General features: G+C 41.1%; 1 protein-coding gene across 4 annotated transcripts in view; it reads left to right on the top strand.

Annotated features, from left to right (window-relative positions):
- The window catches only part of DDB2 (damage specific DNA binding protein 2), a 38,116-nt gene that overhangs the window by 13,700 nt on the left and 5,166 nt on the right, over nt 1–19,250 (top strand). For 2 of the 4 annotated variants that reach the window (XM_025452074.3, XM_035701187.2), the window contains exons 1-3: nt 158–814; nt 1,966–2,102; nt 2,479–2,670. The exons of 1 other annotated variant lie outside the window; for it this stretch is intronic. In XM_025452074.3, the coding sequence (XP_025307859.1) occupies nt 688–814; nt 1,966–2,102; nt 2,479–2,670 (456 nt within the window). In that variant the 5' untranslated portion in view covers nt 158–687. Of the gene's footprint in view, nt 1–157; nt 815–1,965; nt 2,103–2,478; nt 2,671–19,250 lie in introns of those variants that run through there. One more of the 4 variants, XM_035701185.2, reaches the window with a different exon arrangement.

Below are 19,250 nucleotides of genomic sequence, written 5' to 3'. Positions count from 1 at the left end.
CAAGATTCTAAGCCTGGTTAGCCTGCACGTCCTCCAGCTCATCATTACTCTCTAGGCCGACACTCGGCAGGTTTGGGAAACCTCAGTTAAAAGCCGCAAGTTTCAGCCACTCTGCACAGAGAAGCTGAGATTCGGCGGAGCCGGGGAAACAAGTAGCGCACACCTACCGCGAAGCTGGCCGGCGGGAAGAGTTTGATTTCCACCGCCGGGAGGTGGCTAGCTCCCTACAGAGCTGCCTATCCCCAGAACCAGCCAATCCTAAAGCCCGAGGGCGTGTGATCACCAATTAAAAGTCAGAGGAGGCGGCGCCTAAGCCTTGATTGGCACCTGGTCTCCTGTGGACGCGCCGAGGCCGGGCAGCGCCGATTCCGAGGTGGCTTCAAGTTGGGTGGTCTAGCGGTGGCGGCCATCTTTATTTCTGGCAGATCAGCTGACTGGCACTAGCTGGCCCAACACGTCGGCGCCATCCCGTCTCTCCAGGGAGCCCCTGAGCTCCTCCCCTCGCGTGCCCCAGTCTTCGCAGGAGGGGCGGGGCGGGAGCGAGAAGCCAGATTGAAAGCGGTGAGGCTGTTTGGCGGGAAGTTGGCGTAGTTCCCCGGTCCCCGCCTTGTTTCTCCCCAGAGGCTTCACAATCTTCCCTCCACGGTCTCGGCATAGGGCATAGTACCCTTTCGCACGGAGGACGCGATGGCTCCCAGGAAACGCCCAGAAACCCAGAAGACCCCCGAGGTGGCTGTGCGCCCCAAGAGCAAGAGGAGCAGAAGCCCCCGGGAGCTGGAGCCCGAGGCCAAGAAGCTCTGTGTGAAGGGCCCCGGTACTGCCTGCGCCTGCTGCTTTAATAATTCCGCCTTTTGGGGTTCTCACGCAGGAGGCTGGAGTGGGGGATGGGTGCTGCTGGTTTCCCGAGGCTCTCCCAAACTTCGGATGCCTCGAGCTGTACATTTTTCTGCAGGTCCTTTCACATCATAGAGCTTGGGCTTAACCCCCCTCAGGTGCCGGGAAGAGGCAGATGAGCTCCATTACATAAGACACAACGGACCTTCAAATTCCTTGTTTGTACCAGGATTTCTATACACTGAGAACTGCTTAAAATAATCCTACTTTGCCTAGTGGTGTGTGTGCTGAATTTCGATAGTCATGGTTGCTAGCTGTGTGTCCTTGGTTTCCGCTGTAAGAACCCGCAATTTCCTTAGGAAACTCATTCTCTGAGGTTTATTGGGGCTTGAACCTGGGGCTAAAGGAGTGTGAGGCAACACCGAAGACCAGCGGGGGGTTGTTGGTGAAGTGGGTTTTGTCCATAAGAAGAAGGAGTTGGTTGTCAAGAGGCCAGATTCCTAGAGACTAGGTCCTCAAATACATCTTTATTACTATTCTAAGTGAATTTACCTCCCCAACAGTAGCTTAGTTAACTTCAAGCCATGCCAGACCCTCTGGATCTGCTGGTTTCCAAAACTGATTGGACTTGGGGCCAATAATGGGTCACCTCTACATTATTTTAGTATAGGATTTAATGTTACTTCTTCCCCCCCCCCCCTCCCCCCCCGGTCGCTTCTGTGCTATCCTAAAATCCTTTCATTGTGCCTTATATGGGATTTTAAAATTGTCACTCAACCCTAGTATGAGTTTTCCGACCCACTGGGAAGAGTTCTTCATAAACTTTATTCTTGTGTGTTTCTTTAGCTCAATGCGCAGCAACCCTGCAAGGGTTTGGTTTCATATCGTTTTTTATTTAGTTTCGCTTCAGAATTACTATTTTGGGGAGTGTTTGGGGCAAGGGGCTGAATCCCTACTCCTTATTTATTTCTTGTGCCGGATGAGACTGAGCAGACCACAGAAAGGCCTTAGGTGATGGGAGAGATTGGCTGTGCCGAATGAAAAAACAAGGCTTTCTTTCTGAGATTTCAGCAGGAAACTCTTCCGTGCGTGAGAATGGAGAGGAAAATATGTGTCTGTTCTGCTTGGCAGGTTCTAGCAGAAGATTTGACTCAGGCTGCCTTTGGGCGGGGTTGGCTAGCCTGCAGGTCCCGCCATCATGCAGCAGCATCGTCAGGGCGCTCCACCACCATAAGCTGGGCAAAGCTGCCTGGCCGTCACTGCAGCAGGTGAGGCGTTTCCAGGCTGAAGTGCTCAAGGGTTTGCCTGGAACACTACTGGGATGTTCTAAAATTAGAGGCTGGGTTGGTTCAGTGGGTTGTCAGAGTGGTCAGATCACCTCTACCTTGGTGACTGACCTACTGGGCATTCAGCCAGGTAGAAGTCTTATGCTGTAAAGGTCTCATCTGGAATGCACTCTGCCCCCTTGCTTTCCAAGATTAGTTTGTGCACGTTGCAAATATTTTCATGCGCAGAGCCAGGCAGTTAGTTTTCCTCTGGTGGGAGGACTTGGCCCTAGAGCTCATCTGTGGAGGAGGCAGAGATTGGCAGTGTACCCAGGACTTGGGTTTTAATTCAACTTAATTCTTTTTTTCTCCATGTCAGGGTCTCCAGCAGTCCTTTTTGCATTCTCTGGCTTCTTACCGGATATTCCAAAAGGCTGCCCCTTTTGACAGGAGGGCCACATCCTTGGCATGGCATCCAACTCACCCCAGCACCCTGGCTGTGGGTTCCAAAGGGGGAGATATCATGCTCTGGAACTTTGGCATGAAGGACAAACCTACCTTCATTAAAGGGGTGAGCAGTCCCTGTGCCAGTCAATAGTGTGAAGAAGTGTTTGTTGAAGGAGTGGAAAGTTATCCAGTAACGAGGAGATGATTGGGATCAGAAGTAACTGGGTATTTTCAAACAAGTAAATGGTAACAATACTCAAATCTTCATTGAGGGCCAGCCCTTAAAACATTAGAAGGTGTGAAATATTGATCACCCTCTTGTACGTTATCACAGAGAACAGAATCTGAGCCCCTTCTTTATTCTTGGCCTCGTCTTCTACTACGGTCTTCCTCACTTCTGATGCTTTAGCCACACTAGCTATTTCTTTCTCTTCCTAAAACTGGGGCTTTGGACTTGCTATTCTCTTTGACTGGGGTACTTTTTCCCATGGTTTTCTCATGGCTGGCTCCCTCTTTTCATTCCAGTCTTGGCTTAGTATACTTTGTCAGACAGCTTTCACTGACCACTCTGTCTAAAGTAGCCTCTGCTTCATTCATTCACTCCCTATCCCATTACCCTGCTTCACTCCCACCCCACCCTGACACACACACACACACACACACACACACACACACACCCCACCCCCTGAGACAGCATTTATCAGTACCTGAAATGTTTTGCTTATTTGTATGTCTTTGCCCATATAAACCTCTTTGGAAAGTAAGGTCCATGATAAGAGGGACCTTATCTTTCTGGTTCACCACCATATCCTCAGTGCCTAGAACAATGTTTGGGCTAGAGTAGCTGCTTTGTATTTGATGAATGAATGAGAGCCTTCAAGTGTAACTGGGATGTATACATAGAAGATAACTGGCAACACGGATGCTAAATGCCACAGAACATGAGAGAAGGAAGAACCTCTTTGTGAGTTAAGAGTAGAGAAGGCTCATGATGAGTGGAGAGGGAGGAAGAGCAATAATTAGGGAAATGGAGAGAAAAAGGAAAGGGGGAGTGTGTTTGGGGCAAAGTTGGCATAGCGTTTTTTAGAGATGATTAGTATTTATCATCAGTTGCTGAGGGGCATGGTGTTGGTCCTTCCACGAAAGATAAGACTCTTAGTTTGCACAGCCGGGGGTGTTGACTATGGAGGGCTATTCTGGAAAAAACAGCCCTCTGGCTTTAGAGCAGAAGCCACAAACTCACGTGCTTAAGAAGCCAAACAGGAAAAAGAATGCTTGGGGTGGGGTCAGTGGTAAACTGGAGATGGTTGACATGCAGGAATCTAGGTCCCATGATGGTATCAGATCCGGATTTGTTCAAATGAAGCCTGAAATCCTGATTTTTTTTTTATATGAAATGTTCTGATTTTTAAAGATTATGATGAAATACACCTAAAATGTATCATCTTAACCATTTTTAAGTGTGCAGTTCAGCAGCATTAAGAACATTGGAATTCTTGTGTAGCTAGTCTCCAGAATTTCATCTTGCAGAAGGGAAACTCTATACCCACTAAACACTAACCCCTGTTCCTCCCTCTCCCCATCCGTGGCCACCACCATTCTACTCTATGTCTTTATGATTTGGACACTCTGATGAGTATCTTATGTAAGTAGAATCATACGATATTTAACCTTTGGCTTATTCCACTTTGCATAATGTCCTCTAGCTTCAACTGTATTCTAGCAGGTGTCAGAATTTCCTTTTTAAGGCTGAATAATACCCCACTCGATGTAGATACCACATTTTGCTTATCCACTCATCTGCTGATGGACTCTTGGGTTGCTTCCACCTTTTGGCTCTTGTGACCAATGCTGCTGTGGGCATAGATGTACAAATATCTCTTCAAGTCCCCGCTTTCAGTTCTTTGGGGCATATACCCAGAAATGGAACAAAGGAGATAGATGAGTCCATGGGTGAACCCAGGAAGAGTTTTCTACAGTGTCTCTCTCTCTCTCTCTTTTTTTTTTTTTTATGATAGTCACACACACAGAGAGAGAGAAAGAGAGAGGCAGAGACATAGGCAGAGGGAGAAGCAGGCTCCATGCACCGGGAGCCCGACATGGGATTCAATCCTGGGTCTCCAGGATCGTGCCCTGGGCCAAAGGCAGGCACTAAACCACTGCGCCACCCAGGGATCCCTCTACAGTGTCTCTTTAAAGCAGCCCATCAGAAAAAGCCAGGTTAAACAGGCTTGGGATGACATGGGTATTCAAGAAAAAGGTCCCTGAAGCCAGAAGAAAGGCAGCCAGAGAAATGCTGTGGACAGAGCTCGGCTTCCTGCCCAGCTGGTGAAACAGGTGACCAGCAGAAGGGGTAGTTTTAAATTGAAGTCAAAACCCAGAGCTCAGACAGGAAGAGATTTGTTTTTTTGTTTTTTGGAATTTTTTTTCCTCTGGGAATCTAGGACATGGGAATAGAAAAATTTAAGAAATAGCCTAAGGGTGTCCTAGGGGAAGAGCCTCCTGACCAAAAGAGGAGTGACATCTGCTTTAAACTTGTGCCAGGCTGAGGCTGCTTTTGTTCTACATCACTCTTTATTATAATGTGCACTTAAGTGACATTTCCTCATAGCATCATGGAGATCAGTCTGGGCATCTGAACTTGGTGGCTAGCAAGAGGCTAGACTGGAGTAGAAGAAGGGTATGGTGGCCTGGAGAGCTGTCTGTTTTTACTCCCAGATACTGACAAAAAGTCTATTCGAGAACAGGAACTGAAAAAACAGCAGTGCTTCATTTTGTTACATCTTTTTTTTTTTTTTTTTAATTAAAAAAGGTGGAGGTTTTTTTGTTTTTTGTTTTGTTTTGTTTTGTTTTTTTGTTTTGTTTTTTTATTTTAAGTAGGCTCCACACCCAGTTTGGGGCCTGAACTCACAGCCCCCAAATCAAGAGTTGCATCCTCCACTGACTAAGCCAGCCAGGCATCCCTCATTTTGTTACTTCTTTAGCCCTCCAACGTTGGCTATGATCTTTACATCTTTCAGGCCCTTGGCAAGGAAACACATATGACATTTTCAATGTGAAGATAACTTGATTTTACTCTTACTATTAAATAATCCGTGCTTGTAAGAATTTCAAATAATGCAGAGAAAAACATAAGGAATAAATACTATTTGAAATCTCTGCTTGGGGCATCTTTTTCTGTGGGTATACACTATTGTTCACACCCATACTTCTACTTAATTATTACATAAATATTCTACCCTAGAATGTGTCATATTTTACTTATTATATCAGATAGTCTAGTTTAAATCATATATCAGAGGGACGCCTGGGTGGCTCAGTGGTTGGGTGTCTGCCTTTGGCTCCGGATGTGGTCCCGGAGTTCTAGGATCGAGTCCCAAGTCAGGCTCCTGCATGGACCCCGCTTCTCCTCCCTCTGCCTATGTCTCTGCCTCTCTCTGTGTCTCTCATGAATAAATGAATAAAATCTTTAAAAATCAATCAAATCAATCAATCAATCATATACCGATAACCACTAAGAATATCCTGTAGTTCCCTTTTGTTTTCTGTAATGCCTTTGGTATCAGAGTAATGCAGACTTCACTAAAAGAGTTAGGAAGTGTTCCTGCCTCTTGTAGTTTCTGGAATTGTTTGTGTAGAATTGATACTATCTCTTCCTGAAAAGTTTTGTAGTATTTTTAGAACTGAGTTTTCTTCATTGGGAAGTTGTTAACTATATATTCAATATCTTTCATAGCTATGGGACAGTTTAGAATCTCTTTTTCTTTTGAACAAGCTTGGTTTGTCTTGCAAGGAATTTGTTCATTTTACCTGTTGAATTTAGTGACATGAATTTGTTAGTGGTAATTCCTTACTATCCTCTTAATGTCTACACGATCTTTACTGATACCTCCCTTCACATTCTTGATATGGGTAATTTGAGTCTTTTTTTTTCTGCTTATTAATCTTGCTAGAGGTTTATCAATTTTATTGAAATTTTCAAAAAAACTGCTTTTAGTTTCAATGTGTTTCTCTGTTTTTCTGTTTCCTTTTCACGTTTTTATGATACTTTTCCTTGGTGTGTTTAACCTTTATTTTGTTCTTTTTCTAGTTTCTTCAGATGGAAGTTTACATTATTTGAGATCTTTCTTCCTTTTCCTAATATAATCATTTAATACTCTAAATTCCCCTCTAAGTATTTCTTCTTCTTCTTCTAATTATGATTATGATTATGATTTTAAAGAGTCTATTTATTTGAGAGAGAGTAGGGGTGGGGGAAGAGCAAAGGGAGAAGGACAAACAGACTCTGTGCTGAGTGCAGAGCCATACACAGGGCTCGATCTCACAACCCTGAGATCATGACCTGAGCCACAACCAAGAGTCAGACACTTTAACAGACTGTGCCACCCAGGTGCCCCTATTTTTTTTTTTAAGTAAGCTCTGTGCCCAGTGTGGGGCTTGAACTCACAACCCTGAGATCAAGAGGCACATGTTATACAGAACCAGCCAGTCACCATCCCCCATCCTTTTATTTTTAATTTATTTGCACATTTGTATATAAAATGGGTTTCCTATAGACCATGTTAAAAAAAATATATCCAGCCTGACAATCTCTGCCTTGTAATTGGAGCATTTTACCATTTACATTAATATGATTATAAATATGATCGGGTTTAAATCTACCACCTTGCCATTTCTATTTGTCCTGTCTCTTTGTTCCATTTCTCTTTTCTTTCCTGCCGCCTTTTTTTTTTCCTGCCGCCTTTTTCATTGAGTACTTTATATGATTCCATTTTATCTTCACTATTGGATTAATAGTTATACTTCCCTTTCCTTTTCTCTTTTTTAGTGTTTGGTCTTGGGTCTATGATATACTTTTCTAACTCATCAGAGTGAACCTTCAAATAACATTATACCGCATCACATATATTGTAAGAATTTTACAACTATATATTTACTTCCATTTTCTCTATTCTCTTCTTGTCCTACATTTTACTTCTACATATATTAGAAACCCAATACATTAATATTTTTGTTTATATAGTCTGTTATCTTTTTGGTTTTGTTTTTTCTTAGATATTTATTGAGATATAATTGATATATGATAAACTACACATATTTAAAGTGTACAATTTGGTGACCTTTGACATATATATACAACTGTGAAACATCACCACAATTAAAATAATGAACATATCCTTCATCCCCAGAGTTTCCTCATACCTCTTTGTAATCCACCCCTCCCTACCTCTGAAAACCATTGATCTACTTTCTATCCCTATTGGTTAATTTGCATTTTCTAGACTTTTATATAAATAATATAATACATAATTTTTTCTAGCTTTCAGTCAGTATAATTATTTGAGATTCTTCTACATTTTTACATGTATCAGTAGGATTTTTTTTCTTTCTTAGTAGTGTTCCATTATATCAATGTACCACAATTTATCTGTTCATCTACTGAAGGATATTTGGATTTTTTTCCAAATAAAAATAAAACTGTTATAAACATTTATGTACAAGGCTTTGTGCAGATGTATGTTTTCATTTTTCTTTTTTTAATTAATTAATTGATTTTTGTTTTGTTTTCATTTTTCTTGACTAAGAACTTAATTGTGGAATGACTGGGGTACAGGGTAGGTATCTTTTAAGGATTTCTTTAAATGAGAAGAAAACTTTAATACTTACGTATTTGCCATTTCCAGTGATATTTTTTATAATGTAGGTTGGTTGGTGATAAATTTTTTTTTCCTTTTGTTTGTCTTTTTTGGAGAAGATATTTTTGCTGGGTATAGAATTCTAGGTTCACAAGCTTTTTTTTTTTTCTTGTTTTTACTACTTTAGAGATGATTTCTGATGCAAAGTCTAATCTCATCCATTTTTTTAAAGATTTTTTTTTTATTTGAGAGAGTGAGAGAGCATGAGCAGGGGGAGGGGCAAAGGGAGAGGAAAAGCAGTAGACTCCCTTGCGAGCAGGGAGCCCAATATAGGGCTTGATCCCAGGACCCTGGGATCATGACCTGAGCCAAAGGCAGATGTTTAACTGACTGAACCACCCAGGCACCCCTCTTCTTTCATTTTTATGTTCCTCTTAACATGATTTTCCTTTTTTCTTCTTCTTTCTGCTTTCTTTCTTTTTCTTCTGGCTGCTTTAAAAATGATTGTGATTTGTCTGGTGTGTTTCTCTATATGTTTCTCCCCTTTGGGGTTCATTGTACCTCTTGGATCTGTGGGTTTGTCATAAAATTTGGAAAATCTTAGGCATCATTTACTCAAATAGTTCCCCTCCTCTTTTCTTTTCCAGGACTGCAATTATATATATGTTAGGCTACTAGATATTGTCGTACAGGTCATTGGTAAACTGTTCATTTTTTAATCCCCCCATTTTATTTTGCATAGCTTCTATTGCTATGTCTCATATTCACTGATCTTCTGCATTACCTAATATGTATTAGATGTATTTTTCTTTTCAGATACCATATATAGTCTCTAGAAGTTTGATTTTGGGCCTTTTTCAAGATCTTCCATTTATTTTTTCATGTTCACCACTTCCTCTACTTTCTTGACCATACACAGAGTATGTGCATAATAGTTGTTTTAATGTTTTTGCTAATTCTATCATCTATGACACCTTTTTAAAAGATTTTATTTATTAGAAAGACTGTGTACCAGCAGGGGGAGGGGCAGATAGCGAGAGGGAGGAGCAGGGAGTTGATTCAGGGCTCAATCCCAGGACCCTGAGATCATGATCTGAGCCAAAGCCAGACACCCAACCAACTGAGCCACCCAGGTGCCCCTCATCTATGTCTCTCCTTTTTTTTTTTTTTTTAAGATTTTATTTCTTTATTCATGAGAGACAGAAAGAGAGAGAGAGGCAGAGACACAGGCAGAGGGAGAAGCAGGCTCCATGCAGGGAACACAACATGGGACTCGATCCCGGGTCCCCAGGATCACGCCCTGGGCTGAAGGCAGTGCTAAACCACTGAGCCACACAGGCTGCCCTCTATGTCACTCCTGAGGGTGTTTCTATCCATTTAGTTTTCTTCTGGTTATGAGTTCTATTTTTCTGCTTCTTTGCATGCCTGGTAATTTCTCCTTGGATGCCAGACATTGTGAATTTTATGTTTTTGGATGTTGGATTATGTTATATTCTTTTAAATATTGTTGGTCTTTGTTCTGGGACACAGTTAACTTATAATCAGTTTGATACTTTCTGGCTTGCTTTTAAGCTTCATTAATATAGTTACTATATTAGCTTCCTATTGCCTCTATAACAAATTACTACAGACTTGGTGTCTTAAAACAACACAATTTTATTCTCTTATAGTTCTGGAGATCTGGAGGTCAGAAGTCTGAAATCATTTTTTCTGGACTCAGGACTAAGTGTTGGCAGGTCTGGTTCTTTCTCAAGTTTCTGAAGGGAGAATTACTTTTTTCAGCTTCTTATGGCCATCTAAATTCCTGGGCTATGGCTGCTTTTTCTATCTTCAAAGTGCATCACTCCAATTTCTACTTCTGTCATCACATTGCCTTCCTTTCTGACTCTGACTCCTCCTGTGTTCCTCTTATAAAGACCATTTTGATTTTGATTATATCGGTCCCACCCAGGTAATCCAAGATAATCTTCCCATCTCAAGATCCTTAACTACATATGCAAAGTCCCTTTTGTCATCTAGCATATTATTCACAGGATCCAAGGACTAGGGCATGGATATTTTGGGGACCATTATTCAATCTATCCCAGTTAACATGGGTTTAAGGCAGCCAATAGATATTAAATTGTTCTCACCCTGAGGCAATACCCTTCTGAAGACTTGATGTTTTGCATATAAAATATTTTCTTTCTGGATGGTCAGAATACAGATTGTTCTGAGGATTTCTCCCCTACTTATTTATGGGTGTTTCTCCTTGCCCCCTCTCCCAGTCTTGGGTAGTTTCCTCAGACATGTTTATACATTAATGCTTCCCAAAAACTTGAGGGGACCCTTGTGAAACTCTCCAGGATGTTCCTTCTGTGTGAGCCTTTTGCCCACAAATTCTTATTATGTTGGTTTTCCTAAAACTGTGTCTCCTCAGCTCAGTGAGATTGCTAGGCCGTGTGGTTCCTCCCTGTCTTGCAGCCTGAGTACTCTCTCCAAGCAGTTAAGCTGGGGCAATTGCAGGGCTACCTCCCTTCTTTCCCTCATGTTTTGTGCTGCCTGTTGTCCAATGTCTGAGAACTTATTTCATGTATCTGGTCCATTTTTTGTAGTTGTCTAAGGCAGGACGATATATTTGTTTTCTGATGCTCCATCTTGGTTGAAAGCAGAAATCCACACCTATTAATTTTGATAGTTTATCTGAGGATTTAAATTTTTTTCCTACACAATCTTGCCATCTACAAATAATGAGTGTTTGATTTCTCTCTTTACTATTCTGATACTTCTTTTTTTACCTTATTCCATTGGCAAAGACCTCTAGTGCATTGTTGAATACTGACGACAGCAGACATGTTTGTCTTGTTCTTGATCATAGTAGGCTTATATTTTACCACTAAGTATGATTTTGTCTACTTTTTATTGTGGTAAAATGCATATAACATATAATTTACCATTTTAACCAATTTTAAGGGTTTTTTATGTTGTTTTAGTAATCTCTACACACAACTGAACCCACAACCCCAAGATCAATAATCACATGCTCTAAAAAAAAAAGAAAAATCACATGCTCTTCCAACTCAGCCAGCCAGCCAGCCAGCCTCCCATCATAGCCATTTTAAGTGTACAATTAAGAACATTCACATTGTTCTGCTACTATCACCACCAACCATCTGCAAAACTTTTTCATCACCCCAAAATAAAACTCTGTATCCATTAATCAGTAACTTTCTATTACCTTCCCCTAGAGCCACTAACCTGCTTTCTGTCTCTATGAATTTGATTATTTCTAAGTATGTTCTCTAAATGGAATCACACAATATTTGTCCTTTTGGGTTTGACTCCTTTCGTTTAGCATAATGTCTTCAAGTTTCATCCTTGTAGCATGTAACAGTTCTTCATTCCTTTTTATGGCTTAATGACAATCCATCATATGGCTATGCCATATTTTCTTTATCCATTCATTTGTTGATGGGTGTTTGGGTTGTTTTCACCTTTTGCTGTTATGAATACAGCTGCTGTGAATGTTCATGCACAAGTTTTTGTTTGAAACTTCTTTTGGGTATATACATGGGAGCTTGTTTATATTTTAAACCTTGTCTGTTTTTGAATATCCTTTATCAGACTCTGGAAGTTCTCCTTTTACTTCTAAATAAAATAAATTACCAAAAGTTCTTATCATGAATGATAATGGAATTTCATCAAATACTTTTTTGTATCTCTTGAGATCAGTATATGATGTTTCCCCTTTATTCTGCTAATGTGATAAGCTACACTGATTTTTTTTTTTTAAGATTTTATTCATTGAGAGAGAGCATGAGCAGTCAGGAGGGGCTAAGGGAGAGGGAAAAGCTGATTCCCCACCGAGCAGGGAGCCTGCCACAAGGCTTGATCCCATGACCCTGAGATCATGACCTGAGCTGAAAGCTGCTTAACCAACTGAGCCACCCAGGCACCTACATTGATTGATTTTGTATGTTTGTTTTAACTTATTATATTCACATTTTTCATTTAAATTTCCCCCCACACACACACCCTTTTTTTAACCTTTCCAGTTATATCTCTAGCAAGTAATATTGCTTCGCCTTCAGCCCAGGGCCTGATCCTGAAGACCCAGGATCGAGTCCCACATCAAGCTCCCTGCATGGAGCCTGCTTCTCCCTCTGCCTATGTCTCTGCCTCTCTCTCTCTCTCTCATGAATAAATAAATAAAATCTTAGAAAAAAAAACTTGTAAAAGCACAACACTGAACCATTATTAAGTATACAGTAGTGTTAACCATATTCATATTATTGTATAGCAGAACTGTAGAACTTTTTCTTCATGTAAAGCTGAAACTGTATACCCACTGAATAAGTTCCTTTTTTTCCCCTACCCTCAGCGCTTGGCAACCACAATTACACTTTCTGTTTCTATGAATTTGAACTACTTTAGATACCCCTAAGTTTTGATGGTCTTACTGTGGTTACATAGGAGAATGTTCTTGTAGGAAATACACAGTAGAGTATTTGAGGGTGATGGGATATTATGTAGGCAATTTATTATCAAATGATTTTAGAAAAGCAGTTTTTCTTTTTTTCAGAAATGCAGTTCTTTGTGCAATTTTTGCAACTTTTCTAAGAATTTGAAATAGTTGGAAAACAAAATTTAAAAAAAAGACTGATAATATTTCTTCCTTAAATGTTTAGTATATTCAGCAATGGATCTACCAGGATCTGGAATTTACTTTGCAAGAAAGTCTTTAGTTGTGAATACAATGTTGTTATAGATGTCAGACTATCCCAAATTTTCTCTTTCATCTTCTGTCAGTTTGGCAAGTTTGTATTTATCTAAGAAATTTTTTTTTTTTTTTAATTTATGATAGTCACAGAGAGAGAGAGAGAGAGAGAGGCAGAGACATAGGCAGAGGGAGAAGCAGGCTCCATTCCCCGGGAGCCCGACATGGGATTCGATCCTGGGTCTCCAGGATCGCACCCTGGGCCAAAGGCAGGCACCAAACCACTGCGCCACCCAGGGTTCCCTTATCTAAGAAATTTGCCCATTTCATCTAAGTTTTCAAACTTATTGGTGTAAGATTGCTTATTATAACCTTTTATAACTGTTAAAAATGTTTAGGATTTATATTGATGTCCTTTTTTTTTATCTATTACATTAGTAATTCGTGACTTCCGTTTGGTCAGTCTCACCAGGGATTTATCAATCTTATTAGTCTTCTTATTGAACCAACAATTATTTTTAAAGTAGGCTCCATGCCCAATGTAGGGCTTGAACCCTGACCCTGAGATCAAGAGTCATGTACTCTACTGATAGAGCCAGCCAAGCACCCCCCAATTTTTGTTTGTTAATTCTCTCACAGTATATTTGTTTTGTTTCATTAATTTCTTTTTTCTCCTACTTTCTGTTTTTAAGATTTTATTTATTCATTTTAGAGGAAAGAGAGTGGGAGGAAGAGCAGAGGGAGAGGGACAAGCAGACTCTACACTGAGTTCAGAGCCTTTCATGGGGCTCCATCCCACAACCCTGGGATCCTGACCCCAGAGGAAATCAAGAGTCAGATGCTCAACTGACTGAGCCACCCAGGCACCCCCTCCTACTTTCTTTTCCTCTTACTTTCACAACTTCTTGAGATGGATGTTTTGAGGCATTGATTTTAGCCTTTTATTATGGATGCTTCTGTGAATATTTGTATACCAGTTTTCATGTGAACAGACATATTCATTTCTCTTGGGTGTATGTCTAGGAGTGGAATTGCTGGGACATATTTTAAGTTTTTGAGGAACTGCCAAACCATTTTCCAGAATGACGACTCCATTTCACATTCCCGCCAACAACATAGGAGGGCTTCAAATTCTCCATATCCTTAACCATGCATATGTTCTTTTCCAGCTTTATTGAGATATAATTGACAAATAAAAATTGTACATATTTAAAGCATACAGTGTGAATTTTAACATGTGTGCATTGCAAATGATGACCACAGTCAAGCTAATTATATTCATCACTTTACATATGACCTTGTGTATATGTTCTGGGACACTTAAGATCAACTCTTTTAGTAAATTTCAAATAGACAATACAGTCTTATTAACTATAAGTCACCATGCTGTACATTAGATCTCTGGAGCTTATTTATCTTGCATAATTGACACTTTGTCCCTTTGACCAACATCTCCTCATTTCCTCCATCCCCAAGCCCCTGGAAACCACCATTCTACTCTCAGCTTTTATGAGTTACACATCTGTAGAGTCCATGTATAAGTGAGATCATGCAGTATTTGTCTTTCTGTATCTGACTTATTTCACTTAGCGTAACATCCTCCTGGTTCATCCTGGTTGTCACAAATGGCAGGATTTGCTTCTTTCTAAAGGTTCAGTATATTCTATTATATATACATACTACATTATCTTTATCCCTTCATCTGTCTACAAACACTGAGGTTGTTTTCCTATCTTGGCTATTGTGAATAGCTACAGTGAACACAGGAGGGAAGATAACATGTTAAGAAGCTCATTTCATTTCCTTTGGCTATATACCCAGAAGTGGGATTAATGAATCAAATGGTATTTCTAAATTTTCCAAGGAACTTCCATACTGTTTTCCACAGTGCCTCTGCCAATTTACATTTCCATCAACAGAATACAAGAGTACCTTTTTCTCCGCACCCTTGCTAATACCTGTTATCTTTTGTTGTTTTGATAATAGCCATCCTAACAAATGTAAGGTGATGGCTCATTGTGGTTTTGATTTGCATTTCCCTGATGTCAGGATTAGTGACGTTGAGCACCTTTTCATATGCCTGTTGGCCATTAGTATATCTTCTTTGGAGAAATCCCAATTTAGGGCCCTTTGACCAGTTTTTAATTAGGTTATTTGGGGGTTGTTTTTTGCCATTGAACTCCTTATATATTTTTGATATTAACTTCTTTTCAGATATCATTTGCAAATTTTTTTTCCCATTTTAGGGGTTGTCTTCTCACCACTTGTTATTGTCCATCTTTTTTATTATAGCCATCCAAGTGGGTACGAAATAGTATCTTAAGATGACTAATGATGTTGAGCATCTTCTGTGCTCCTGACCATTTGCGTATCTTTGGAAAACTGTGTGTTCAAACCTTTTGTCCACTTTTAAGTTAGATCTATTTTTATTTTAAAGATTTTATTTATTTGAAAGAGAGCATATGCACACGCATGGGGGCGGGGGCGGGGGGGGGGGGGGACAGAGGCAGAAGGAGAAGCAGGCTCCCAGCTGAGAGGGAGCTTGATGTAGGGCTCAATCCCAGGACCCTGGGATCATGACCTGAGCCAAAGGCAGATAGATGCTTAACCAACTGAACCACCCAGGCAACCCAGGTCTTTTTTTTTTTTCAATGTATAGTAATAATATGTTTTTAAGATTGTATTTATTTATTCAACAGAGAGAGAGAGAGAGTACAAGGGGAGCAGAAAGCAGAGGTAGAGGGAGAAGTAGGCTCCCTGCTGAGCAGGGAGCACAATGTGGGGCTTGATCCTAGGACCCTGGGATCAGATCATGACCGAAGCTGAAGGCAGATGCTTTCCCAACTGAGCTACCCAGGCACCCCTAATCACAATATTTTATTTTATTTTATTTTATTTTATTTTATTTTATTTATTCATTCATTCATTCATTTACTTAAGATTTTAATTTATTTATTCATGACAGATACAGAGAGAGAAAGAGAGGCAGAGGGAGTAGCAGGCTCCATGCAGGGAGCCTGACGGGAGACTTGATCCTGGGTCTCCAGGATCACACCCCGGGCTGAAGGTGGCGCTAAACCGCTGAGCCACTGGGGCTGCTCTAATCACAATATTTTATTTTATTTTTTTTTTTTTTTAAAACTTTGCCCTGAAGCATTTTCTTTTTCTTTTTTTTTTTTTTTTTAAAGATTTTATTTATTTATTCATGATAGTCACACAGAGGGAGACAGAGAGGCAGAGACACAGGCAGAGGGAGAAGCAGGCTCCATGCATCGGGAGCCCGATGTGGGATTCGATCCCGGGTCTCCAGGATCATGCCCCGGGCCAAAGGCAGGCGCCAAACCGCTGCGCCACCCAGGGATCCCTAATCACAATATTTTAAAGCCTGTATTTAATAGCTCTAACATCTGAATTTCCTGTGTCTTTCAAATATTGTTTCTTTCTCTTAGTTTCTGGTTATTTGGCCTTATATTCTGGTATGTTGGGTGATTTTAGATTTAGTACCAGGTATTGCATATGAAAACTTTCAGAGATAATTTGGAGTTTTGAGTGGTGGTATTTTCCTCCAGAGACCATTATTTTTTTTTTCCCCTTTGACAGGCGGGTAGGACGGAATCAGATCATCTTAATCCAATGAGATTGAAATGATTTGAATCTGGACATCAGCCTTTGTGAGGGTCAGGCTATTTCCAGTGCCGTCTTCTATAGTGTGTTAAGGATCCTAACTAAAAGCTAGATTTCTTCCAAGACCTCTGCCCCACAGAACTCCATTTCTGCCCCTCTTGCCCTATGAGACTTGGTGAAACATCAGCCCAGCTTCTCAGCCATGAGCACCCCTCCTCCCCTTCCCATTCAGCTTCTCTGCAGTGTGGTTCCTTGGCTTCAGAGCCGCAGCTTTCTGCCCCGCATGGGCCTCAAAGGGAAATGCAACATCGAAAGGTCAGGCCTGCTTTTCTGCTCCCTGCTCTCTAGGACGTTGGTTTTCAAATCCCTGATGCCTTTGTAGCTCTCTGTTGACTTTAGAAACTTTTCTTTAAAGACATAGATTTTGTTTCCCTTTTCTAGTTCTCAGCAGAAAGCTGGCCCAACATGAGCTAAACACCATCCTGGTGTTAGAAGTCTCCAATATATTTATCAGACTTTGTCCATGTTTTAATCTTCCTACTCAGTACACAAGTTGATCGTAACATCTTGTCTACCCTTACTATAAGAACACAAATGCATTTTATTATTTTTAAGGTTTTATTCATTTATTCATGAGAGACAGAGAGGCAGAGACACAGGTAGAGGGAGAAGCAGGCTCCCTCTGGGGAGCCCAATGTGGGACTCAATTCCAGGACCCCAGGATCACATCCTGAGCCAAAGGCAGATGCTCAACCGCTGAGCCACCCAGGTGTCCCCACAAATGCATTTTAATCCAAAACGTTTATGTGTTTATTACTGATGCTCTGACATAGGACTAGGCCTTTTCGGGGAGTAAGGCTCACCTGGTCTTACATAAACCACACCTATAACATATATATATATTTTTTAATGTATTCTTTATGGGGTCTAGTTTCCCTTTCTCTAAAATGGAGACATAATTTTTTTTAAAGATTTATTTATTGGGGCGTCTGGGTGGCTCAGATGGTTAAGTGTCTGCCTTTAGCTCAGGTCGTGATCCCAGGGTCTTAGGATCAAGTCCCATGGCAGGCTCCCTGCTCATTGGGAATCTGCTTCTCCCTCTCCCTCTGCCTCTCCCCCTGCTCATGCTCTCTCTACAATGAATACAATCTTTGAGAGAGAGACAGAATATGTGAGTAGGGCAAAGGGAGAGAATCTCTAAGCCGACTCCCCACTAAGCACAGAGCCCAACACAGAGCTTGATGCCACGACCCATGAGATCCTGACCTGAGCTGAAACCAGTCAGATGCCTAACTGACTGAGCCACCCAGGTGCCCCGTGGAGACAATTTAAAGGCAGTTATGAAGCAATCTGATTGCAGATTCTTCAAGTTTTATTTCCCACCATAAGTGTTTATAAGTATCTCACCCATGCGTAATTTGACAACTATTATCTTTAGCAACTCACTTTTATCTAGTTTTTCCCAAGTATTCAACGTGGCTTTCATAGAAATAACAGTGGTCTTTTTTGCACATATTTCCTCAGTTTAATTAAACTACATGTTTAAGTAAATGCTTAAATGTTTCATTGAAATGTTTTTTTTTTTATTTTTATTTATTTATGATAGTCACACAGAGAGAGAGAGAGAGGCAGAGACATAGGCAGAGGGAGAAGCAGGCTCCATGCACCGGGAGCCCGACGTGGGATTCGATCCCGGGTCTCCAGGATCGCACCCTGGGCCAAAGGCAGGCGCTAAACCGCTGTGCCACCCAGGGATCCCTCATTGAAATGTTTAAATCTTTAAGAAACGGTTAATAAATGACATGTAATAAAGTTACATATTTAATTAAATTACATAATTACAAAAAAAAGTTCAATGGGCATATACAGGTTTAAGAACAGACACAATGAAACCTGGGTGAGCACAGGACTAAAATGTTGGGAGCAGACGGTGATCAATCACAGCAGCAAGGGTTCGGTGGACCACGGGCACAGATTAGAATGCTTTGTAGAGGGGATGGAACTTGCCAGTGAGCATGCTGAGTGAGATAAGTGGATGTTGCATCAGAGGCCTCATAATCTATGAGGCTAGGATAGCATCAGCATAAGAAGTGAAGAGGAGCTCTTGAGGTTGTAAAGTTCTTAAAACTGTGCCTGATGTATAAGCATTTAATGAGAGTATGTTATTGATGTTATCTCATGACCGTTTACATCATCCTTGTCTGGGACATCTGGAAAAAATAGGAAGGAGCTCAGATCTGACTCCTGCCCTCCTAATCCAGGCACTGTTTGGAGCTGAAGCTCTTCTGGTTTTTGTTTGAGATTTTTATTTTTGAGCCAGAGAGAGCAAGCACATGTGCACGAGCAGGGAGAGTGGCAGAGGGAGAAGCAGACTCCCCGCTGAGCAGGGAGCCCAACATGGGGCCTAATCCTAGGACCCTGGGATCATGACCCGAGCCAAAGGCAGATGCTTAACCAACTGAGCCACCCAGGTATCCCAGAAGCTCTCCTAAAGAGCACTGGGCAATAAACAAACTGTGGTGCATCCACATAATGCAGTGTTGAGCAGTAAAATGAAATAAGCGATGAGTGCACACGGCCATGTGGCTGCATCTCCGGGGGCTTGATGCTGAGTGAGATGAAAGATGCCGGTTACAAAAGGATGCCTACTGTAGGTATTCATTTCTATGACAGTCTATTAAAGGCAAAACCACAGCATGATGGAGAACAGATCCTTGGTAGCCAGGGGTTACAGGTGAGAGTGGGACT

The sequence above is a fragment of the Canis lupus genome, chromosome 18, assembly GCF_003254725.2.
Source record: "Canis lupus dingo isolate Sandy chromosome 18, ASM325472v2, whole genome shotgun sequence".
Classification (NCBI taxonomy): domain Eukaryota; kingdom Metazoa; phylum Chordata; class Mammalia; order Carnivora; family Canidae; genus Canis; species Canis lupus.
This window is presented reverse-complemented; position numbering and strand designations above follow the sequence as displayed.